The 24,057-nt window shown below is 53.9% G+C and overlaps 1 protein-coding gene across 4 annotated transcripts; it reads left to right on the plus strand.

Annotated features, from left to right (window-relative positions):
• Positions 1-1,884: 1,884 nt before the first annotated feature.
• Positions 1,885-23,545, plus strand: SEPTIN8 (septin 8). Of its 4 annotated transcripts, none has more exons than XM_032626683.1 (11): positions 1,953-2,123; positions 2,684-2,806; positions 13,512-13,632; positions 14,681-14,876; positions 15,225-15,405; positions 16,419-16,580; positions 17,151-17,247; positions 17,445-17,613; positions 17,818-17,950; positions 18,052-18,242; positions 20,657-21,352. In XM_032626683.1, the coding sequence occupies exons 1-11, from the start codon at positions 2,094-2,096 to the stop codon at positions 20,658-20,660; spliced, it is 1,407 nt and encodes a 468-aa protein (XP_032482574.1). In that variant the 5' UTR covers positions 1,953-2,093; the 3' UTR covers positions 20,661-21,352. The 4 variants fall into 4 exon arrangements, with proteins under 4 accessions (XP_032482575.1, XP_032482574.1, XP_032482576.1 ...); XM_032626682.1 differs by having other exon boundaries at positions 1,976-2,123; positions 15,219-15,405; positions 20,657-23,545; XM_032626684.1 differs by lacking the exon at positions 2,684-2,806 and having other exon boundaries at positions 1,885-2,123; positions 15,219-15,405; positions 20,657-23,540.
• Positions 23,546-24,057: the final 512 nt, after the last annotated feature.

Raw genomic sequence — 24,057 nt, forward strand, 5'->3', positions numbered from 1 at the left:
TGGGGACAGAGAGGCGGAGAAGAGGAAGAAGAAGGAGAGGGAGAGGGAGAAGAAGAGGAGAAGAAGGGGGGAGGAGAAGAAGGAGGAGGAAGGAGAAGAAGAGGAACAGGAAGGAGATGGAGATGGAGAAGAGGAAGAAAGAAAAAGAAACTTGGGGTTTCAGGAGTAGATGTAAATTTTCCTAGTAGAGTGAACATATCCAAACAGAAGGAAGTCTGCTGTAATCTGGGCTTTTCCTTCTCACAGCCAGCAGCTGGGGCTGCTAGAAGTAGATCATTTTGAAATATGCCCAACTAGGGGGGGAAAAGACCATTTTAAAGATAATTTAGGGCAGATCCCAGAGAGTTGTGATGCAGAAAACGGTAGTTGGGACAGATTTCTTGCCAGTTACGGGAAAGAAAAAGGAAACAGCAGATCTGGTCTAGGACAATCAACTCAACATTGATTGACCACACACACACACACACACACACACACACACTCTCTCTCCCTCTCTCTGGGTTCTGACATTGGGGCCTTTGTAGTCTAGAGAGGGAGATTTTATTAAGCATTTTATTTCAAGTATAGTTTGAAGCCTTTTGCTTATTTTATTGTGTTTAATCCTGTGGCAGAGGTACTATAATTATTCTCAATTTTGGGATGAGGAAAGGGAGGCACAGGTAAGTCAATTGCCTAAGGTTAAAAAGCTAGCAAGGGATGGAGGCAGGGTTCTAACCCAGATGGTCTGCCGTAGGCTCAGCTCCGTTAACCACATCTTCGCCCATTTCTTGTAGATAACTACAGTACAACGTGTGAAACACCACGATAGGGAGGAACAAAGTGAACACACTGAGTGAGAAAGGACCAGTGGGATGTCAGTTCACGTTAGTGAGTGTTTGCCCTGGAGAGAAGGGAGGGGAAAGCCACTTCAAGGTGAAAAGCTAGGTGTGCCAAGTCCAGATATGGTCTATGGGCACCTTCAGCCAGGACAATTTCCTGAGTCAGAGGGAAAGGCTGGGTTGTTTCAGAGAGAAAGGCAGAAGGAGGGGAAAGAAAAAGAGGGTTTCAGAGGATTTGGGGCTGGATTTGATATAGTCAGTGAAAAGGACTAGAGCCCCCTGAGGCCTTTGGCTTGGGCAGAGGTATTCATTTCCTAAGTTTTGTGCACGTTTTGAGTAGTGAGATTAGCAGAGAGAATGTGCATGCATTGGGAGCCGTAGTCTTCTATGCACAGTGCCCAGACTCCATTAAGACATCGCCCCAAACCCTTGGGGGCAGGCAGGGTGACGGTCACTTGCAATCTGATGTCTTGACTGTCGAGCTCAGCTTCTATTGCACGAATCCCGAGCCTGAACTTCGCATCCTGAGCATTTCGTTGCGCAAGAATCGAAAGGCTGGTCCCTAGCCCGGGAAGGTCGCCCGGCCGGACGCGCGGGTCCCGCCCTGGGTGCCGCCCTGGCTCGGACCAGAGCATCAGGTGGGGCCCGGGGTACGGTCACCCGAGGCTGAGGCAGCCTCTCCTGGACCCGACCGGCCGCATGCGGTCCGTCGACATTCTGGCGGGTGATCCCAGTGCATTTACAAGCTCCGACCGGGTGGAGGCGGCTTGGTGGGGGAGACCCCAAGGGCGCTAGCAGCACTCCAATCTCCTCCGCACGGAGCGGACTTCCTAGCGCGCGGGAGCGGGACACTCCCTCCTGGGCTTGGCCCCAGCCTCCCAGGGACACGCGGCAAGCCGGCAGGCACCGGCCCCGGCCCCTCGGGCACTGCCCTCCCTGTCCCCCAACTCGGGGACTACAAGTCCCAGCAGTCCCCGCAGCCGGCACCTCCCGCCTCGCAGCGGAGACCCCCGGTCATCCTAGCGGAGGGGCTCCGGCTGCGCTCGTGGCCTGGCCGGGCGGAGAGGCCGGTCCCGCGGGCGGGGGCGGGGGCGGCTCCGCGGCTTCTCCCGCCGCCGCCGCCGCCGCCGCCGCCGCCAAGGGGAGTTTCCAGGAAGTGGCCATATTGGATCCATTCAGCCGCAGCCGCCCGGGCGGAGCGCGTCCCGCAGCCGGCTTGTCCCCATCGCGGCCCGGGTGCTCGCCCCGGCTCGCCCGCCCGGTGCGGAGCTCGCCATGGCGGCCACTGACCTGGAACGCTTCTCGGTGAGGGCCCTGTTGGGCCGCGGCGCGCGCGGGAGGCGCTGGACGCGGGGAGGGGGCCGCCCTGCAGCTGGCTGGGGTCGCGAGCCGGACTGTCAGCGCCGCGCGGCCGGGCCTCGACGCTGGGCGCGACGGGGGACACCGGAGCGGGCTCTTCGCAGCGCTAGTCCCGGGTCCCAGGGCGTCGGGCGGGGGCGCCTTGCCGGAGGCTGGCGGGGTCGCCCCCCTTGGGCGAAGAAGTGCAGACCTCTTTCGCGGAGAGAAGCAGATAAATACCCGCCTGGTCCTGGCCAGGTCTGAGGACAGACTGGGGACCCGGGGGCCAGAGGGGAGGATCTAGGATACTTCGGACCCACTTCTCCCTAGTGTTTCTGCACGGCTGGGGAGATTCCTAGCCGCGCAGCTGCTGTTGGATGGGTACAGCCGGTGAGGATGAAGCCCTAGGGATCCTAGGGAGTCCCTCAAATGAGACCAGGGCAGTTGCAGACCTGGGTCCTGAAGACCACGGCCTTCTTCTCCTTCCCGCTCCACACCCCCCCCCCCCCCCCGCCCCGCCACCCAAGCTCCCGGATCCTGGGTGCGATTCCAGGCAGCTCTGGCCTCAGTGGTCGGGTCTGAAGCAGCCATTCCCCAGGAACTGGAGGGATTCCAGATTCAGCCCAGTGGATGTTTGGGCCCCAGTCCAGGTATGCCTTCTGCAGGGCTAACGTCTCTGGTGGTCCCTGTACAGATCTCTCTGGGCCTGAGCCAGCCAATAGCCAACTTCCCAAAGGCTTTCATAATTCACGCGGGGGAGAGGGGCCTTTTGGGGATTGTGTCTGCATGTCCCCTGATGTCTAAGGCTGGATTTGGGTGTGTCTGGGAGGTTGGGCTGTGACAGTGAAGGAAGCTGTGTCCTCTTGCCAGCATGTGAGGCCCTGGTTGGTGGTAAGGGGGAGGGAGGGCCCAGGGATGTTGGGGGTAGTGGGGAAATGCTAAATATGTGACTGATAAGGAATTGGTTCTGGGGCTAAATAAGGGATTCTGGACTTATGTAATTAATGCTATAAATATTGTCATCTGAACTTATATATGTAAATTTTCTCTTTAATCTAAAAATGTTGGTCTACTTTGGAAATATGCGTAAGTAAAGCAGGAACTCTTGGTTTCATAATTTTTAGACTTGGGTGTTTTATTCTCATTGGAGAGGGGCCTGCGAGTCAGTTCAGTAAGTTTAAACACAGGAGGGGCAGATTCAGAGGTTGGGCAAATCAGAGATTCACCCTACCCCTGCACTGTAAATGGGAATTTATGTACCCCAGGAGGCCTGTGCATGAATCCCAACAGACCTGCTGGTTAGCTGGAGGCCAAGAGAGCTGTGTGTGTTTGTACATCTCTGCCCGCGTGCCTGTGTGCATTTTCTGTGCCCAGCTGACCAGAAAGTTATGTCTGGGTCTTGTCTGTCTGTGGCCAGAGGTTACTCTAACAGTTGGTCTTGCAGGTGGGAGCAGTATGTAGAGTAACTAGAAACAGACTGCCTGATGTGAATCCTAGATTACTGCTTGTTGGCCTTGTGACCCTGGGCAAGTTGTTTAACCCCTCAGTGTTCTCATCTGTATAATGGAATAAAAATACTACCTCCCTCATAGAGTTATTGGAAGGATTTAATGAGAGTATCCAGGCGAGGTGCTTAGAGCAGTGTCTGGCACATGGTAAAGACACAATAAATAATACATGTTACTTAGTGCCCATGTGGATGTGAAGACTGGCCCTGTGTGTAAGAAGGCAGCAGAGAATGAGCTTGCTCCATCACACGGCACCCTCCCTAGGGGCTCCCATCACCACACGCGTCCAGAGATTATCCTCAGAGGCTGAGCTGAGAGGCCTAGCTGCAGTGGCAGGCACTGGGCTGGAAAGGCTCTTCCTTTGAAAGATTCCTGTGTTTGCTCTTAAACCATATCTGCAAGGATTTCAGGTATTATTGACATGGTGGGCCGAGGCACAGAGAGAGGATTGACTCAAATAAGGATGTACAGCCTGAGCTCAGGGGCCGTGGTTACTGTGCCAGGTTAAGCTGGATGGATGGACACCTTCCACACCCTTCACACTCTGAGTTGTCAGCCTCCTGGGAGGACATGGACATGGTTGAATTTGGGTGGAGACCTTGGGTTGGGTTTGGCCTGAATTTAGGAGTTTGGACTCCATTCTCCTCTCCTGCCTTGTCATCCTGGGAAAATCATTTCTTCCTTTATCTTGCTATAAAGTGGCAATAACCATACTGATATTCTTCAAAGAGTTTGTGGAAGTAATTGCAATCTATGGCATGTTTGGAGATATGTTAGGTGTCTCACTTGCTGCAGGGTTGAACTGGGTGTTAAGTGGCCATGAGGCTATAATCTGGTTGAGCTGTGGCAGGTTGACGCTGCCCCTCAGGCTAGCTCGGTGGTCAGACCAGCCCAGGAGGGCCTGGGAACTGTCCCAACCTGGAGCTTAGATGAACATATGGAATGGTACTTTGAGGTCAGTGTGTGCTGGGTTCCTATTCTCCATGTAGCATGATATAAAGATTGCAGGCTCAGCAACCTTTACATTTTGGCTGGGCCTTGCTCAATCCTAGATCAGCCATGGGGTTACGGTCGAAATCTCCTAGGATGTGCATGTCTGGGACAGCCCTCTGGGGAGTCTGTTGCCTCTGGCCCTCCTTGGGCAGCCAGACTCCTGTCCATTCTTGCTCTGCCCCTCCTCCTTAATTGGTCCCAGACTCTGGGCCTTACTCTTTGTCTGCCCCAGGGGCCATCTCCTGTGTTTTTACTGTCAGAATCTCATGGGGCAGAGTTCAAACTCTATAGCGAGGGAGGATTGAGGGCCCAGGGAAAGTGGAGGTCTGAGGGGGAGAGGGAAGAAGCGTGCAGTATGGCAGCCTCGCGCCTGGCACTCCTCCCAGCCCATCGCTCCCCCCCACCCCCATCTCCGCTTTATCCCCAGCACCATCTGTCACTTCCGTTGTCACCCCTGTAATCTTGACACTTCCCCAAGAAGCAGGCTATCCAGGGAGTGCCTACTCTGTCCCTGAGGCAAGAGCTGGTGGGAAGGAATGTGGGAGGCAGCCCAGTGGGCCTGTCACAGAGTGGTGTCTCCCTGTCCTGTAAAAATGACCAGTAACCTCCTTGTTGAGCTGTTCCGAAGGAGAAGTAGGAGCTGAACAAGGTAAATCTGTGCAGCTCTCAATGCCTGGTGGTATGGAGGGGTCTTAAGCGAGCGCCAACCTGCAAAGCTGCAGCTCTACCCTCTCCCCTTGGGAGGTGGGTCTGCCCTGCCCTGTCCCCCTCATGGGCATCATACCATGCTATGGGTGCTCACTTTAGCAAGGTCTGCCTGGGATCTGGACTGGAATGGGTCAGAGCAGGGAGACTGATGGGGAGGCATTGGTGATCCAAGGGAGCACATGAAAAGGGACTGAGCAGAGTAGGAACAGAGAAGGTGGCAAGAAGGAGACTGACCACAATGCCAACGATGCAGGAGAACTGATGGAGGCTTGGAGAACAGGGCCAGATATTTGTCAAAAGCTTTGGATGGCAGGGAGGGCACTGGATGCTTTGTGTCCATCATCTTGTTGATGCCAGCAGCCACGGTTGGGTGAGATGCAGACTCTGGTCATTGGCAAGTTTGGGCCTCAGACCCAGCCTCAGCCCCCAGTACCCCTTGAGATGACAGAGAGGGTGGAGCCCTCTGAGTTTTGAGCCCTAAGATGGGCTAGGTGGAGGTACATATTTGGGGCAGTAACTAGCACGAACGTTTCTGTGGCTCCGGTCCAGCTACCAGAAGGAAGCCACTGCAGGATGACAGAGCAAAGGGCCTGAGAACTGGCTGGTCTCTATGTGTCCCCTGCAGCCTCTCCAGTCTTCCTGCCTCTGTGCTGCTAGGTTGGGTCTCAGAATCCCCAGTCATGGCCCCCAAGGTACAAGCTTTGCCAGACAACTAGATATGGTGCTGTGCAGGCAGGAGGGAGACACATCTGCCAGGGGAAAGGATGCCTCCCAAGGTCAACATGCCCTCGTGATAGAGGTGTTCTTTGCTAGAGCCATCTGCATCCTCAGGGCTCACGTGAGGAACCATGGCTGGGAAGAGGTGGTGGAGGACAGGGCAAGGGGCGTCTAGGCTGTAACACCAGTTGCCCTGGGTGGTATTGGGGCAAATTAGATATTCTCCTCCTCGGAACACATGGCTTCTAGATGGTTCTTGAGCCTTATCTTGGAAGCCACATCAGAGGGACAGACCAGGGGAGGAAGGAATAAGAGCCTATTTCAGATCATAGGTGCTGACCACTTTCTGAGGGGCCTTCTGGGCTTGGACCACCTGAGGGCCGGGGTTCAGGAGGGACTGTGGGCCATGGACCTAAGTCCACTCACCAGACCTGGCTGTGGGGCCTGGGTACGAGTCTGACACTCTGCCTGGTGCTGGGGTGAATGGTGCAAGCAACAGAGAAGTACAGCAGTGCTGCCCCGAGCCTCTGCTGACCCATGTTGGTGCCCATGTATTTCTCTGCCCCTTCCCAGCACTGGCATCCATTGTGGGGTAGGAGGGGGGCATAGTCACCTTTGCTGCCTACATTCCTCTTTCCAAAGGTGGGGTCTCATTCACTGTGGAAAATAGATTGCCTCCATCCTGCGGTGTCCAGACCGCTGTGGCTTTCCCTGCTGTGGGGAAGTAGGGGGCTGCTGCTGGAGCCCCTGAGCCAAGTGGGAAAGTATGAACACCTGGGGTTCCAGTACCTTCTGTGGCCCAGAGTGCCTTCCCTATCTGCTCTGTGGTGGGATGGACCGTTCCCTCCCACGGGAGGGATGACATGACATCCCTGTGTCCTAGGCCTGGGGCGAGGTGGGTGGGCCCAGAGACCAGTAACCGGACTCTTGGCTTCTTGGAAACCTGATTTTGACATGAGAAGTGTGAAATAAGCCATCCCCAATTACTGAGTGGTAGTCCTGCTGTCTGTGTGCAGAAAGAGGGAGGAAAGTGCCTCTTAGTGAGACAAGGAAGCAGAGAAACTGGAGTATTGAGGTCAGGGCATGGGGTGACCTCGGTCTCCTGGGGGTACTTTTTTTTTTTTTTAAGGTACGCGGGCCTCTCACTGCCGTGACCTCTCCCGCTGCAGAGCACAGGCTCCAGACGCACAGGCTCAGCGGCCATGGCTCACGGGCCCAGCCGCTCCGTGGCATGTGGGATCTTCCCGGACTGGGGCACAAACCCGTGTCCCCTGCATCAGCAGGCGGACTCTCAACCACTGCGCCACCAGGGTAGCCCTCCTGGGGGTACTTTTGCTCCCAAAGTCCCTTCGCTTCCCAGGATGGGGGAGAGGATGACTGGCCTTGAGAGAGTGACTGGTGATCTCCTCCTGGGGCCCAACTGCCATCTTGCCATTATTACCTCATCTGCCACCGTGCTGGCACCATGAAGGCTGATCCTGGCTTGCGTCTTCTCCCCAGGTTTGTTGCCACCTTAGGAGAGAGAGACACTTTGGTTCTCAGGTGTCCTCTTGACTGGGGACAGGTATATTCTGCCTCTGTTCTTCCCTCCTGGCCCAGGATAGCAGCATTCCCACCCCCACCCTCCTATGTACATCCCTGTAGTTATTTCCCGTAACCTTTGACCTGGGCTTAGAGGCTGGCTGTGGAATCCTGGGACCAGAGCCTAAGCCTTTCCTGGGAAAATTCCTAGGATTCCTCTCGGACTCAAGGACAGTTGTGCTATGACCATGGGTTCTGGCCAGGGGCCTCTGCTCTGGCTATTTAAGGCCCAGGCTGCTGAGAGTAGCTAGAGCCAGGGGTAGGGTGCTTTGTGCCAGGAACACAGGCGGAGAAGGCTCCCAGTGGCGCAATGACTCCTGGGTCCACTGCACAAGGACTTTATAGGGTCCCCCAGAGCTGGAGCTCTCCTGGGGAAAAGGCTTCCTGTCTGACTGCTGGGTGCTCAGGACAGTGGGTACTAGGCATGGGAGCCTGGGGGGAGAAAAGCATCTGAAGTCCAAGGCACTTGGAGAGGACTCTGTGGAAGACCTGGGGTAGGGGCTGTTCTTTGCCTAGGATTCAGGAGCCAAGTACACTAATGATGGGGTGCCATCTCTACTCCCACCCCAACAGCCAACCTCGTTTGGGAGGTTTGATCTCGGGGGGCTTTTTTCACCCATAGCTTCCTTGGCTCTACTGGTTTAGACATTCAGCAGATTTCCACTTTCTTTTGGATAAAATCCTGTTTTTGTGGGCAAGTGCGAGACATGGTTTCCCCCCAGGTCCCACCTCTCTTCTTGGTAAAAGGGGCAGCTCCTTTTGTCTGGTGTTTGGGGCTGCTCCAGAAGGCTCAGACAGCATTTCCTGGTCAGGAAAAGGATGTCCTATTTATCCACTGGGCTGCATAACAAAATGCCATTCTCTACTTTTTTCTGGACAACTGGGCATGGAGGAACGCAGTCAGCCTGAGCAGTTATTATTTTGGTTGTTGTCTTTGATGTGCCAAAGAAATGATGACATAGAAGCCCAGAGCCTGGCTTAGGAGCCAAAAGCTTGTTAGTGATTAGAGAGGGGCCCTGTGGAGTTTCCCATTGTGTGTGTAGAGTTCAGAGCTGCCAACTCTCTATCCTGGAGATTTGAGGACACTTTGAGCCCCCTGAGCTGGCACCCTGGGAGCTGGGTATGTGGAAAGGGCCAGAAGCAGCTGGGTCTGCCTCTCACCAGGGTCCAAGTTAAGTTGTCCAGCCTGAAGTCTCCTCCCGCAGAACAGTCTCCTGTGGGGCTCCATGCCCAAGAGTGCAGACTGGGTGTTTTGTCCTTCCAGGTCACCATTCTGCCAGACCCGGGGTTGCAGACTGTCAGACCATGGGTCAGGTCCAACCCCCAGACACGTTGAGTTGGACCCTCATGGTATTCTCCATTGGTAGTTGTTGCCAACCTTTGAAAACTAGTGGGTTTCGCAAAAAAATCTGGATTTCTGGATTCTCTTTAAAAAATTGGAAGATTTAGTAATGCTAGGTCTGCATTCCCACAGTTGGCTGGAGTCACAAAACCATAGCCATCATGGACCGAGCACAGCCTCTTCAGTTCCCCACTCTTCCTGCCTCTCCCTGAGGGACCCCACACTCAGCCAAGTCACCGGGTCTTTCATCCAATAGGCGGCAGAGTGATGTGGCTGGAAGTGTGGGTTTTACAGTCACACCATCTCCATTTAGATCCTGGCTTCACCCTCCTGAGCAGTGTCATCTTGGGAAAGTTACTTAGTCTCTTGGTGCCTCAATTGTCTATTTCTGTACAGTGGGGATAATATACAGCCTACCTCATAGGGCTGATGTGTGGACTAAATGAGGTGAAATTAGAGTCACACCTGGTAAGCCCTTGATAACTGTTAGGTGTGGTGGTTGTTATTGTTACTATCCTGCTCCCCTTCATCCATTTACGTGGCCTGCCTGGCTGTCACAGCCGTTTGAGTGTAGACTGAATTAGACTGAGCCCCTGAGGTTAAGGATCTGGTGTCTTCGTCTCTTCATTAGTGGCTGTCCCAGTGCCTGGCACACAGTAGATGTGCCCAGCAGGCCTGTGTTGAGTGGCTGAATGAGTAAGTTGGGAGCATAGTAAGAGTAGGGGGTGCAGTGCAGCTGAGTGGTTTGGGGCACGGGCTTGGCTGCTCTCAAACCCCTACTCTACCCTGATTAGTTCTTTAGCTTCTGTGCACCTCAGTTTCCTTACCTGTAAAATGGGCATAATAATGGTCTCTGCCACACGGCATGGGGAAGGGCTGCGTAGGAGACTGTGTAAATCGCTTGGTTTAGTCTGCACAGGTGGACCTTGGTGAGGTGTTGGTGGCATCATTTGACATCCATTCCTTCCTGTGGTCGTAACACCACTTTTTCCTTCCCTGTCCTTACTCTCCTTGCTTTCTCCCTGTTCCTCTGCATTCAGAGGTTCACTTTGGGGGCTGTAGCAGTCAAGATGCTTTCAGTTGCAGGTAATAGATAGCCCCATTCAGCTAGCTTAAACAGTAAAGGGGAGATGTGGCCGGGGTAAAGGGAAAAGCTCAGAGGTAGGGCAGACACTGGCTCTCTCTCCTCTGTGATTTTCTTGGCTCAGCCATCCTCTGTGAGTGGGCTTCAGTCTTACGCTGGCTCCCCTAATGGCTACAAGATGGTCATAAAGGCTCAATCTGGGTCGCTTGCCTGTGCCTCACCAATCGTGCGATCATGCTAATTGGCTCAGGACTGTTAGGACCCAGCCCTGGAACTGGAGCTGAGGTCTTACCTGACAAATTGCAAGTAACCAGCGAGAGACCTGAAGTTCCTTTCTGAGTTGTGGTAGCTGAGATATGCCAGGGGTGCTTTGTAGGCTGCTGGCTCCTCCTAGGCTGAGACCCAACACAGGTCAATGGAGACACCTGGGCGGGCACCTTGGAGGGAGTGTCGCACCTTGGATCACATGTTGTTGTTGCCAGATATAGGATCGGGGAGGTTGGCATTAATAAGAGTCACACCTCAATAGAGCTGGGAGGTCAGATCAGTCTCCTGAGACCAGGGAATAACACTCTGTCCCCGTGAGGACCAGCGGCCATTCTTCTGTGTGTGGATGTGTGTGCGTGCACGCGTGCTCTGGAGATTGACACTCCCGTGGCCCCCGAGGCTCCTAAGCAGGATCGATTGCCCCAGGTCTGTGGCCCTTGGAGTGACAGAGTGTAGCCTGGGCAACAACTTGGGGACGAAGACCTCCCTGTATGTACACACTTCCCCAGAGAGAGCCCAGCTGTGTGAGTGAAGGCAGGCAGGGCTCGCTGAGCGTGGGTGGGTGGGCTTGTGTGAGACCCCTGAGTGCTGCTCTTAGCCTTTGGAGCCTGAGACTGTAAGAGAGTTGGGGAAAATCAGGAACAGGATGGCCTCTGATTCTGTGTAAGGACTCTGAAGCCGAGTGTGTGTGTGCGCGTGCGTGGCTTCCAGACAGCTGACTGGGTGGGTTTTGGCGGCAGACTACAGGATGTTGGATTGCATCCTGATTGTGTCACCCTTGGAAAAAGAGGATGAATAAACACATAGCCTTCTCTGCAAGCACAGCACGCCTTAAATTTTGGAGATTTTCAGTCTCGCCTGAAAAGAAAGCCCTAGACTAACTGTTCTGTCCTCCATTTGATCCTCAAGCTGCCACGAGCAGGTGGAACAGAGACCGAATAATGAAGCTCTGTGTAAGGTGGGCAGATACCCCTGATGCTGTGGCAGTGAAGACGGTGTTCAGTAATTTATAAGTGGTAGTGTTGTTTAGCACATTGGACATAGTGGTGGGAGGGTGGGAAGTGGGAAAGCTGACCTCCCCCAGCCTGCGGCCCACTTCAAGGAGCTCATGGAACAGTTGGAGAATCATGATGCATATAAAAAGGACAACTAATAGTGCAAGGAAATGGGGTCACAGCCAAGTGAGGGGTGTGGCATGTGCGTACTGGGGGGCCAAGTCAAAGCAGGTGCCAGGGAAAGGTAGAGTGAGCTCTGGAGCCTGGGGAAGGTGTCAAGTTTGAAAAGTATATCCAGAGATAACCAGCTGGGCAGGAACCAAGCCTGTGGAAAAGGTCTCAGATGGTAAAGGGCCCAGAATGCCATGCTAGGGGGTTTGAACCAGACCCAGCACTTCCTATGCTCCATTTACTGGTTTTGATGTGGCTACCAGTGAGAGGAAGCTGCCTTTGGGCCTCTTTGTTGTTATGTTTGCAGCCCTGGGGGGACCTGGGCTTGATTGGGAAGGTTGGGACTCATTCCGCTGGGGATGGGGGCAGGGAGAAAGGGTCAGCTATAAGAGCAGAGGCTCTGTTGAAAGAGGGTCATTGGAGGGAACCGCTTAGGGGTAACTCTGACTTGTTCAAGGGGATAGTACAGCTGCCCGGAGGGGCCATGTGGGGTCTAGGCTGCCCACATACACACTTGGGAGTCTTTGATGTAGGGATGCCATGACTGAGCTGGGGGAGGGGCCTGGGGGAAGGGGCAGGTAGGCATAATTAATGAAGAAGAGAGGGTTGGGTTTGAGTGCCAAGGGGCTCTGGTTGGGAGGAAAGAATGGTCAGAGGGTTCAGGCTGAGGCAACAGGCTGCGGCTGCAGAGAGGGCAGGGGGAGCGCAGATGCTCAGGAGATCCCTGTGCTGGAGGGCAGGGTGCCAGGGCCCTACTCTCTGGTCCTCAGCCCTCTCTGTTCACTGTGCCTGTACCCACACAAGGGCTGCCACTGTCCTGATCAGTGCTTCTGGGACTGTCTTCAGTTGGGCCTGTTTCCTCCCCTCAGGAGCTGTGAGCTGGATGGCAGGATGAGACTTAGACCCCCTGTCCTGTCCTGTCCTGTCCTTGCTCTGTCGAGCTGGCAGTCAGGGCAGAGGGGCTTGGGAACAGAGGAGGCATGCTTCTGCCCTACGCGGAGCTGTCTGGGGCCTGCCCTCGAGAGGACCCAAACCTGGGGAGGATGAGCCTGGGAAGCTTCCGTCAGAGGACAGCATTCCACCCCCATTCCCAGGGAAGCAAAGAATCCACACAAATGGGAGCCTGACCTTGACGCTCTGCTTTGGGTCCCGGTGGGTTCTTTTTATAGTGCTCTGGGCCAGCTCACTGGCCCCTGCTCGCTCAGGACCTGCTGCCTGCCTCTCTGGGCAGGCCTCCACGTTCTCATCCAGAATCCTCTGTCTAAGCAACTAGGACTGGGGTGGGGCCGGGAGGACGGCAGGAGCCAGAGCCTGGGAGTCCCTACAGAGTACCACTGAGGCCTCAGAGGCACAATGCCCCAGAGACTGGTCCTGAAACCCAGTGAGCGCCGGCCCCTTCAGCAGGGCCCACGTGTGCATTCCATGCTTGGGTGTGTGAGGAGCAAGGGGTGCCCGTGGAGGACTGTGAGCCCAGCCTGATGGGAGAGGCCCCCCGATAGTGCAAGTGTGAGGAGGTCAGGCCAAACCTGCCTCTGCTTGAGTCCTGCTTCAGTAGGAAGGGGCCATAGGAACATACACACCCTCTAATCTTGGCCTTTTGAAATCTTCGTTTAAGATCCAGGGACCATCTGGGGCCTCCTCCTGGGCAGGAGGGCAGGTGAGCCCTCAGGTAGCAGCCATAGGTCTTGGGGCCGCCTGCCAGGAGACACCTCAGGCGTAGACATTCCTCGCCAGCCCAGGAGGAGCAAAGCCACACGTGAAAGGGCCTTTTCCCAGATAGAGTCATGGGTCCTGAGGCCCTGGGGCTCCCTCTGTGGAAACTTGGCCTGGAATTGGAGCTCCGATGCACTCACGATGTGTCGTGAGATGTGCTGAGGATTGAGACAAGGTTGGCAGTGGAGCGGGGATGGTGTGACTCAGGTTTAGCCTCCCCACTACTTGGCCCCTCTTCCCTAGTGGGCTCACTGCCTCTCTCCTCTCTCTTGGCAGAATGCAGAGCCAGAGCCCCGGAGCCTCTCCCTGGGTGGCCATGTGGGTTTCGACAGCCTCCCCGACCAGCTGGTCAGCAAGTCGGTCACTCAGGGCTTCAGCTTCAACATCCTCTGTGTGGGTGAGTGTCATGCCCGGCCAGGGGGCAGCCTCAGACAGAGGATGGACGCGGGGCTTCTGGGAGATGGGGTGCTGCTGCCCTGACCACCTGTTGAGCTGCAAGGGGACCTCCCAGGCAGAGTGACACTTTGGGGGGTCAGGACGAGGCTTTGGTGGGTGTCTCTGCCAGGGTCAAAGATAGAGGTGGAGCCAGGGCCTGATTCAGTGTTGCCATGAAGAGTAAACTTGGAAAGAGTAAAAAGCTTGGAAGTGCTTTGAGTGTTTATCACAGTGGTTGGGATCCATTTGTTTGTTTGTTTATATAAAAAACAGCTATTGTTGTTCCTACTATTTGTCAAGGACACTGTGGTAAACCAGACTGTCCCTGCATTACAGTGTTATGTAGTAAGAGCTCCAGTACACATCTAAACAAATACAGCCCCCAACAGGGAGGCTCTGGAAGGTTCCATGTGCCTCCGGGCCTGGAGCTCCCAGAGGGGACAAAAAGCTCTGCCAGACCCTCTACAGGTGCCCAAGCCCTGGCATCTGCCAGGATGTGGGTGCCCCTTGGAAAGCAGCCTTTCCTGAACCTCCCCCCTCCCATTAAAGCTTCATGAAGTTGGGGCCACCCACAGCAGGTGAGCTGAGCCACTGGTGGCTTCAGACCCTGACCCTGCTGGCCCCGTGACCTTCCTGGGCCCAGGAGGGATGGTGTGCAGAGCAGGTGACCGGGTCCCATTGAGGCCAGCAGAGGCCAGTGTCTAGTGGTATCTCACAACTGCCTGGCTTTGTCTCTTCCCCACGCTCTGAGGAAACACCTACACACCCCATGTAGCCATGTCTTATGTCCAAGTCAGCCTTTTGGGTCTTCCTTCCAGGTATTATTTCTGAGGCCACTGAGAAGGGATGGTTCATGAGGTTGGGGACAGTGGGGGATGGAGTGGGAGACCTGTCCCCCTCTCTTGTACAGAGGCCGAGGGTGCCTGAGCCCCACCTGGCTTACCCAACAGCCAGGGACAGCCCCAGTTCCAGCCTTTGACATCCCCTCTGCCCACTCCTTGCCCCCCCAGGGGAGACTGGCATTGGCAAGTCCACACTGATGAACACGCTCTTCAACACGACCTTTGAGACCGAGGAAGCCAGTCACCATGAGGAGTGTGTGCGCCTGCGGCCCCAGACCTACGACCTCCAAGAGAGCAACGTGCAGCTCAAGCTGACCATCGTGGATGCCGTGGGCTTCGGGGATCAGATCAATAAGGATGAGAGGCAAGCGGCAGGAAGGGCGGCCCGCCTGGTCTCTTCCCCGTCCCTCCACGTTGGCCGTGGTTCTAACACTCTGCCCGAGTGCTCTGTACTCCTCGCTGCCCCAGACAAGTAACCAAGCCCGCACTCCATGGGGGCCAGGGGAGGGCTGTTAGGAGAATATCTAAGGTCCTGAGGACCCCTTGGGGGACCAGGAGAAGGGGTTAGCCACCTGTACCCAGACAGGGATCCCCAGGTAGAAGCTGTTTGTTCCCACAGAGAGAAGGCTGGTGGGCAGCCTGGCTGGGCTCCAGGCCTTGCACCACGGCTCTGCTGCCTGCCTTCCAGTGACGGAGCCGTCTGTAGTTACAGGCCCATAGTCGACTACATCGATGCGCAGTTTGAAAACTACCTGCAGGAGGAGCTGAAGATCCGCCGTTCGCTCTTCGACTACCATGACACGAGGATCCACGTCTGCCTCTACTTCATCACGCCCACGGGGCACTCCCTCAAGTCCCTGGATCTGGTGACCATGAAGAAACTAGACAGCAAGGTCTGGCCCCCCTCCAGCTGATTCTGTGGGCTCCCCATCTTCCACAGAGGGGGTGTGTGGTTGGGGGCTTGTGGACAGCCCCCTGGGCTTGGTCCTCTCTGTATCTTCTCTTGCATCTGTCCCTATGGCTCCAGCCAGCCCCCATTGCTCTGGGCTCTTTCTCTAGATCTCTGTCCCCTGCGTCTGGCCCTGAGCCCATTCATTCCAGCTGAGTTGATTCTTACTCTCAGCCTGCTAGCTCCTGGCATCCTCTCCATCTCCCTAGAGTTACCTCCCCACCTCGCCCCCGTCCCTCTGCCCCTCTGACCCCACCTCCCCAGAGCATCCCAATTCTCTGCTCATTTTCTCTCTCTCAATTCCTAGTTCCTCTGCTGCCTTCACTTCCCCTGTCCTTCCTGCCGTGGCTTTCCCTTGGGGTCCTCCTGAGCACAGTAGAGACAGGAGAGTTAAGCCCCAGAATTAGAGTAGGAATGAGGAGTGGGTATTAAAAGGGCAGCTTCATGGGAATGACAGGAATGGCATGGGGTCCTGGAGGGTGTGCAGCCCCAGCGTCACCTGTCAGCTCTCACGTGACTGCTCCCCTCTCTCAGGAGTTAATTTTCACTGTGAACAATGGGATAACCTTGGCCTGGGAGATTTTGAGGTCTTCCTGTGGCTTCTGCTAATGGGTCATCTAACCTGCTTTGGGGGTGCTCAGCCCCCTACTGCTGGTCCTGTCAGGCCCCACACCTGTTAAGACCTTCAGAGCACTCTGGGTCAAAGCTGGGTATGCCCAAGGGAGTAATTTGGGGCTGGATGGAGGTTTGGGGCAGCCAGGGCTGTAAGAAACACTGCAGCCAATTGTTACAACCCGTCAGAATGGCCCCAGCTGGCTGGATTCAGGCCAGGACACCCCTTAGGAGCAGCTCCATCTCTCTGGCTTCCTGCCCGCCTGCCCAGGGGTGTGGCCTGAGCAGGGCTCTCCACAGTCAAGGAGCAACTCACCTGCTGACCCCTCTCCTCAATCCTGGCAGGTGAACATTATTCCCATCATCGCCAAAGCGGACACCATTTCCAAGAGTGAGCTCCACAAGTTCAAGATCAAGATCATGGGTGAGCTGGTCAGCAATGGGGTCCAGATCTACCAGTTTCCCACGGATGATGAAGCTGTTGCAGAGATTAATGCGGTCATGAATGTGAGTGTTGGGCAAGGGCCTTGGGGCTCTGGGGCCAGAGGGCTTGGAGCCAGCCCCAGGCCACTCTCTTTTCCCTGGGTTTCAACCTTAGCTCTCCAGGAAAGATGGGTGGGCATCTGGGAGCTGGCCAGTCCTGCATCTTCTGGACAGGAGATGGGAAGAATTGGGTATTGGGCTGGTACCGGGGCTTCCCCAGGTTTAAGTTTCCCAAGGTACGAACTCAGGGCTAGGACCTGAAACCTGCAGGAGCAAGCAGGCAGGATGCCAGGGCTTGGGAACTTGGAAGAGAGCCAGGCCCACAGGTCGTTTGAGAGAGCTTCTAGTGGCCCCTGGGGAGCCCAAGGGCTGAAAGAACACCCTAGAACAAGAGGAAAGGGGTTGCGGGTTCAGCCCACTCCCTTGTGTGGAGGTTCCAGGATACTTCTCCAAAGGAAAGCCGTCAAGTGAGCATCTGGCCAGGCCTTGTTCAGGTCTGGGCAACCCCTCCCTGGGGCCCAGGGGCAGTGAGGGTGGGTCTGTTCATTAGCCTGTGTCAGCTCAGTGCTTATGCACACTTGGGCCCCTTTCCAGGCACACCTGCCCTTTGCCGTGGTGGGCAGCACCGAGGAGGTGAAGGTGGGGAACAAGCTGGTACGAGCACGGCAGTACCCTTGGGGCGTGGTGCAGGGTGAGTGTGTTGGTGAGAGCCCAGCCCTGGCTGGGGACCCGGACTCAGTCCCCTGTCCTGTGTCCTCACCGTGACCATCTGCTGCCTGTCCTCTCTCTGGAGTCTACCTCTAACACCCTAACCACTGTCCTGTGCCCCATCCTTCCTGTGCTGGTGGCTGGGAGCCTGCCTGATGCCCACGTGCCCTCTCCTTTCAGTGGAGAACGAAAATCACTGCGACTTCGTGAAGCTCCGGGAAATGTTGATCCGGGTGAACATGGAGGACCTCCGCGAGCAGACCCACAGTCGGCACTACGAGCTCTACCGGCGCTGCAAGTTGGAGGAGATGGGCTTCCAGGACAGCGATGGTGACAGCCAGCCTTTCAGGTGACAGCCTATCTCCCCAGCCACAGCCAGACTTGCCACGTCGGCATCTGTTCTGGGGGCTTGTGAGCTGGGGAGAGAGGCTGTTGGGACCCCAGCATCCTCTCCCCCCGATCCCCCATGCCCACGTGATTTCGCTTCTCTGGCTCTGCCCACTCCGTTCCGCCATAATCCCCGCGTTGGCCTCTTTTCTCTGGGTCTCCACAGCCTACAGGAGACATACGAGGCCAAGAGGAAAGAATTCCTGAGTGAGCTGCAGAGGAAGGAGGAGGAGATGAGGCAGATGTTCGTCAACAAAGTGAAGGAGACGGAGCTGGAGTTGAAGGAGAAGGAGAGAGAGGTGTGGGCGGGGCTTGAGGGTTGTGGTGAGGCCAGGCCAGGGAGGGCCCGGGCTCCTTCTGGGCCCACATGAAGCCCGGCCTCCCCGCCTTCTGCTCCCAGCTCCATGAGAAGTTTGAACACCTCAAGCGGGTCCACCAGGAAGAGAAGCGCAAGGTGGAGGAGAAGCGCCGGGAACTGGAGGAGGAGACCAACGCCTTCAACCGCAGGAAGGCAGCGGTGGAGGCCCTGCAGTCTCAGGCCCTGCACGCCACCTCGCAGCAGCCTCTGAGGAAGGACAAGGACAAGAAGAAGTAGGTGGCAGGCTCCCTGCCCTGCGCTGGCTCGCTCCCTCTCACTCTCGCTCACTCTCGCTGGCTCACCATTTTGCTCTCTCCTTTCACTTGCTCTCCCACCTCATTCTTGCTCACCTTTCTTCTTTCACTAGTGATCTTCATATCTCAAGATATCAAGCATTCGTGCCCACTCTTGTATTTGTGCACGAGTGGCCCCTCTCTCCCTCTTCTACCCCACACCCCATTTCTCTCTCTCTCTCTGTGTGTGTCTTTCTCTCTCTCTCCTGCAGCCCCCTCAAGAGCTGGGTGGAGAAGGCTGGGCCACACAGGCAGGGAGTGGCCCCCGAGAGGGTGTAGGGTCTCAGGGAAAGTCTTTCAGGCCAGGAGGCGGTCAGGGCCTGGGAATGTTAGCATTTCTGGTCAGATTCCAAAAGCTCCTGTGGTTTCTGCTTGGACAGCCATGGTGCCTCCCCCTCAGTCCTGAAGCTGTGGACGTGGGCCCCATATTGGCAGGCAGGTGGTGACTGAGGACAGTGGAGACTTGAGCCCAGCCAGCACTGACCCCCTGGACACTATGATCTTGACCTGCTAAAGGAAGGACAGCAGCTCCCTGTAGGGGCCCTGTGAGTCCTACTGGAGAGGAGGCTGCCCCTCAAGTAGAGGCTGGAGTTGTTCCTCTGAAGAGTACTCAGAGGAGAGAGAATTATAGGGGATGGGGCGGAGGCTTTTCTAGGAGTGCAGTCAATTTTGGCCAGGTGGGGGCCACTCTAAGTCGCTTCTCCTTGGTGTTTTTCATAGCCTGTTTCCACACTCACATCTGGAGTCCAGATGCCCTGGCTCCCGGGCAGTCTCCCTCTCCCTCGCCACTTCATTCAGTGTCCCACACAGCATCCCACTGTGGGGATCGCTCGTCTGTCCCTGCTTCTCCCTGCCCCTGCTCTGTGTCAGGTACCTTCCTTCTCTTGCCAGGTGTACCCATCTTGGTCCTTATTCTTGTTCTTCTTGGAATTCCATTTCCTCCTGGAGTGTTTGGGAATGTGTGTGTCCAGGCATTTCCTTCCTTGGTGGCAGTGGAGCCTTGTGGTTAGGGGCATGCAGCGCATGGCTAGCTGTGGCCCTGGGATGCTGCTTGTGGCCTTAACCTTCCACCTGCCCCCCAATATTGTGCTCTCTAACACACACACACGCATGACACATGTACACTGTCTTACTCTCTCCTGCCCCATCACATACATAGACTCAGACACATATCTACTAACACACACAGTCCCCAAGGCACACACGCACAGAGGCACAGACACATCTAAGGAAAATAAACTTAAGGAGCTTCTGGGGAAGACCAGGGGGACAAAGCCAGGCGTTTAGGAACTGGATGCTAGTTCTCATTCCCGAGGCCTGTCTTCTGCTTTGGAATAGACCCTGTAGTTTCCCGCATCCTGCTGACTGGTGGCTCCACCCCAGCTGCTGGCACGGCTGCGACAGATAAGCCCCTGCTCGTCCCCGGGGAGGACCCCAGCCCCACACTCCCCTCAGCCATGTAAATTTCCCTTCTGCTTTGCATTTGCTTCCAGCCCTGGTCCCATGTCCAGGTCTTGGTGAGCTCGGTGAGTGTGAGGGCTCTGTGAATTGGAACCTGTGTGGATTTCAAGCTGATGGCTCAGAAATCTTGTTTTTCCTGGGAGTGGGTATGCCACTCTATGAACCACATGCTGGCTCCTGAATTGACTTTTCCGTGCTCCCTGCCAGCTTATCCCAGGCCATCTCGTTTAAAAAAAAGCAGGCAGAGTCCCCTAGGAAATAAGCTATGGAGAAACCCCTCAAAAACAGAAGATCAAGGACCCGTGGCCAGGTCAGGGGATGAGGGCCAATGGGGTGGGGTGCAGGCTGGCTGCAAGGGCACCAGCACAGCTCAGGGTGGGGCTCATCACTGGTGTCAGGTCTCCCTGCTTTTTTCATGTGACCTGGGCCTGGAAAACAGGTCTTTTCTGTTTGCTGGACATTCCAGAAAGCTTCAGTCAGTTTGGCCTCTGGGAGAGAGCGCTCTCCTCCAATGCTGGCCTTGTGGAGGCCAGGAGTGGGGAAGGTGGGGTGGCTGGGAGCACCCCTTCCCCCCACCCTGGTCAGGGGAATGGGATGAGTCAGGAGTGCATTTGGGGGGACATTTTTTTGTGACCATTTAGTTGAATGGCTTTGACTGACTGTACTTATTCTTCAAATTTTAATTGATCTTTGCAAAATTACTTCCCTATCCGACCCTCAGCCTGGGATGCCATAAACTGAAGCGAATTCTCTGCTTTGCTTGTTACAAATGCCAAACTGACTGTCCTTTCCCAGTGTTCATCTTGCTGTCTTTTGCTTCTGTTTGATTTGGTCGTCTGTGTACCTTTTAATGTGTCTGTTTTTGTTCTGTTTGTTTTATTTTTATTTTTCAGTTAACGCACGCACAGACTTACATGTCAAGAGTGGACTTTAGACTTTCATGTGTTAAGTTGCTTGAGTTACACCTTGTGACCCTTCTCCCATAACGTGGTGTGAGGACGGACTGGGAGCTGGTACAGACTCCAGTGTTTACAGCCTTGCTTTGTGCCCCCCCCACCCCCCTACCCCACCATCCCCCAGGCTGCCTGGGCCTGGCGGGCCGCCCTCTCTATGCAAACTCGTTAAAGCCATGAATGCTGGAATCCAAAACTGATGAGGTTTATTTTTTTCAGAGCCAGTGGCTGGTCTTCCATTTACAGTGTCACTATTCCTTGACGGAGCAGTTTTGTGCCACTCTAGCGAAGGCCCCAGCCGGCGATGCTCGGCCTAATTGTTCAGCGTCAAGATGGCAACTCATGCAGTGCCCTAGGTGTGGCCACGTGGTGTGGTATACATGCTGCAAATTCGCCTGGTTCCCCTCCATTTTAATTTTTCTAACCTAGAGCTTAATTTCAATAATAACTTTTAAAGCACTTCTAAATTTTTATTTTGGCACGAGCATAAAGACAAATAATACCCTCTCCCATTATTTTCATAAGTAACAGATTCCCTGATTTTTAAAAACTAAAAATATCTCTAAACCTTTCTTATGTATAAAGTATCCCTATAAAATATAGGGAGAGGTGGGTAATAAACATCCTGTAATGACAGTGTTTGGAATTTCTTTATGGATGAAAGTGGATCATGAACAAGACCACATCCAGTGTTCTTACTGTGAATGTAAATGGAACAGCAGCCCAAAGCCATTGTCTCTGTGCCCCAGAGGTGCTACCTGTAAACAGGGACCAACCCCATGTGTGCGTGTTAAGTGTTTGACTCTGTTTAACTAAGACCCCCAAACGAATTCTGCATATTCCAAATGCAAGAGTGTTCAGCGGGAACAGGTTTTTCTCCAGATCATTGTTTCCTTTTTCTTGGCTGAGTCACAGGGAAAGAGGTGAAAGTGTCTGATGTATGTGAACAATTTAAGAAAAAAATACCAGCAGAGGAGCTTTTCCCCTTCACCGGCATTCTTAAAGAGAACATTCTAAGAAAGTACAAGCATTCTTCTATGTTCCTGTTGATTTGCAAGCCATTGAGAATATCAGGGTTGAAAATATAGGCTGGTAATATGGTACACAAGAAATGAATAGATGAGAGGAAGGATTTCATTTAATGTTGATGAAGCACTGTGCTGGGCACTGGCTACCCAGAGTAAAGCACAGCTCTGTCCTCAAGGAGCTTACAGTCTAGTGCACTCCCTAGTTGGAAGACTTAGGAAGCTGCGCTAATATATTGTTGGATTGGCATTTTGTTTTTTACGTTCTTCATCTTCTCTCCCATCATTGTTTCCCTCTTTCTGCCTTGGCCTGCTTTACTGATTTCCAGGACAAGATCCTGGCTCCTTCCTGCCCTTCTGAGACCATGTTACATTCAGAGAGGGGTGGAGGGTGAGCTGTGTGTATCCACTGAGGCGTGACCAGGAAAAGGTGGTCTTTTTCTCCTCGCCAGGAGCAGAGCAGGTTTTATTGATGCTCAGAGTGAAGATTCTCCAAAGTTATGCCATGACCAGGGGTGGATACAGGTTTTTGAGGGGCTCGAAGCTTGAACTACTTGAGAAACCTTTTTTTTTTTTAAAAAACAAACAAAAAAAAAGGATATGAGTATAAAATTAGGTACAGGGCCTTGGAAAGGGCACTGAGAATTAAGCTTCATTAGCTTCAGAGTAAATCCACCTCTGGCTATAACTGATGCTTCAGTGTGGGTATCCAAAAAGGTAAATCAGCATATCTAAGGCAGATGTGGACTGCGAGTGGCTTAACTTTAGGGTAATTATATGTCTGAAAGTGTATTTAGTTGGGTGGAAGTATGACCTTTAAGGTAGCCTCTGTCAGCTAATGTATAACTAATGTATTTCTGAAGACGAGGCTCAGTGACCCAGCAGGTTCACTGGTTATATAAGAAATAAGGACTCCTGATTCATGGGCTAATCTGGGGACTCTTGGAGTGGGCAGATTCTGCCACCCATCCACTGCCGCCTGCGGGCTGCACCCAGGGCATACTTGGGAGGCCAGAATTATGGCTGGTTACCTGCCTGCGGGCCCAAGCCTTCCCAGAATCTCGGGGAGACCTGTCATTGTTACATTTTCTGGGGTCTGAGCTGCCTCCACAGGACCCATTGACTTCAGCGAGCCTTACTGCACTTTTCTCCCATGCTGTTTATGTTTGGAATTTTGTCATTTTTAGCTGAGACCAAATTAATTCTTGGTGCCCAAGGTGGGCTGAGAACTTGCCATTATTTAACAAGCTCCCCATCACGGAATGTGCCCCCTGTCTGCAGGATGTGATTACCCCTCCTTTTCTGTCTCAGTATCATCTGTTGGCATTTAGGACAGTCAGTGGGATCACGCTGGCATTTACTATCATGTCTTTCATGAACCAAGTTGGTTTTGGGTAGAATCACCGTATAATTTATTGCCCAAACTGAGACTTTTGAGAGTGAAAGGAAATGCTATTAATAATTATGCCAAGTCAACAGGCATAAGCCATGACTGTCTCAGGCAAACTGGGATGTATGGTCACCCAAGTTATGGGTAACCTGAGTCTAGGTGGTCTGCACTTGTGCAGACTAACTCCATGTATGTTTGTGTGTATGTCTTTGTGTGGGTTCCCTGTTAAGTGGGGCTCGTATTACTGGATAAGAGGCCCAAGGGAAGTGTGGCTTGCTAGTCTCTTACGTTAACATGCTTTTCTAAAACTGCTTCATTTGTTAATTCATTTACTCCTTCATTCATTGACAGTTTTTGTTCCTTTCCATTCACTTTGTACTCATTTTTTTCCATTAAATTTTGCATTTATTTTGAGTTTCTGTGGTGTCTTCTTTGGGCAGTGGCTTTTCTGATTTAATGTTTCCTAGCCTATTAATCTGCTACACCTGTGGTAAAATACAGCCTGTCTTTTCCATGAACTTTGTGGGGTTGATCAGCTTCTATAGGAGTAGTGTTTTAATAGTGAATCCTGCCATGGGCATCTGTGAAAGGCTCTTGAATAGGTGTGGGATGGAGGAAAGATAGGAAAGAGAAGACGCAGCCTGTGGTTAATGAATCTTTATCAGGTGACTTTATCCAGCAGGACATGAGAGAAGGAAGACCCTGCGCTTGAAAAGTTTACCTCCTTGTTGAGGAGGCTTGACATACGACGACTAACATTTGAGTTCTTATTGTGTGCTAGTCATTCGTCTAAAGTGCATTACATGTATTAATTCCTCTAATCTTCACAATAATCCTATGGTTAGGTACCATTTTGCCCATTTTATAGGCAAGGCACAGAGAGGTTAAGTAATTACCCGAGGTCACACAGCTCGTAACTGGAGGAA

This window comes from Phocoena sinus, chromosome 3, assembly GCF_008692025.1.
Source record: "Phocoena sinus isolate mPhoSin1 chromosome 3, mPhoSin1.pri, whole genome shotgun sequence".
Lineage (NCBI taxonomy): Eukaryota > Metazoa > Chordata > Mammalia > Artiodactyla > Phocoenidae > Phocoena > Phocoena sinus.

Excerpts from the sequence above, each read along its gene's own strand:
- SEPTIN8 (XM_032626682.1), top strand. The coding sequence starts at position 2,094 with ATGGCGGCCACTGACCTGGAACGCTTCTCG. Across the intron at positions 2,807-13,511 it reads ATGTTTGGGCCCCAGTCCAG|AATGCAGAGCCAGAGCCCCG; the intron begins GTATGCCTTCTG and ends CTCTCTTGGCAG. Across the intron at positions 16,581-17,150 it reads AGATTAATGCGGTCATGAAT|GCACACCTGCCCTTTGCCGT; the intron begins GTGAGTGTTGGG and ends GCCCCTTTCCAG.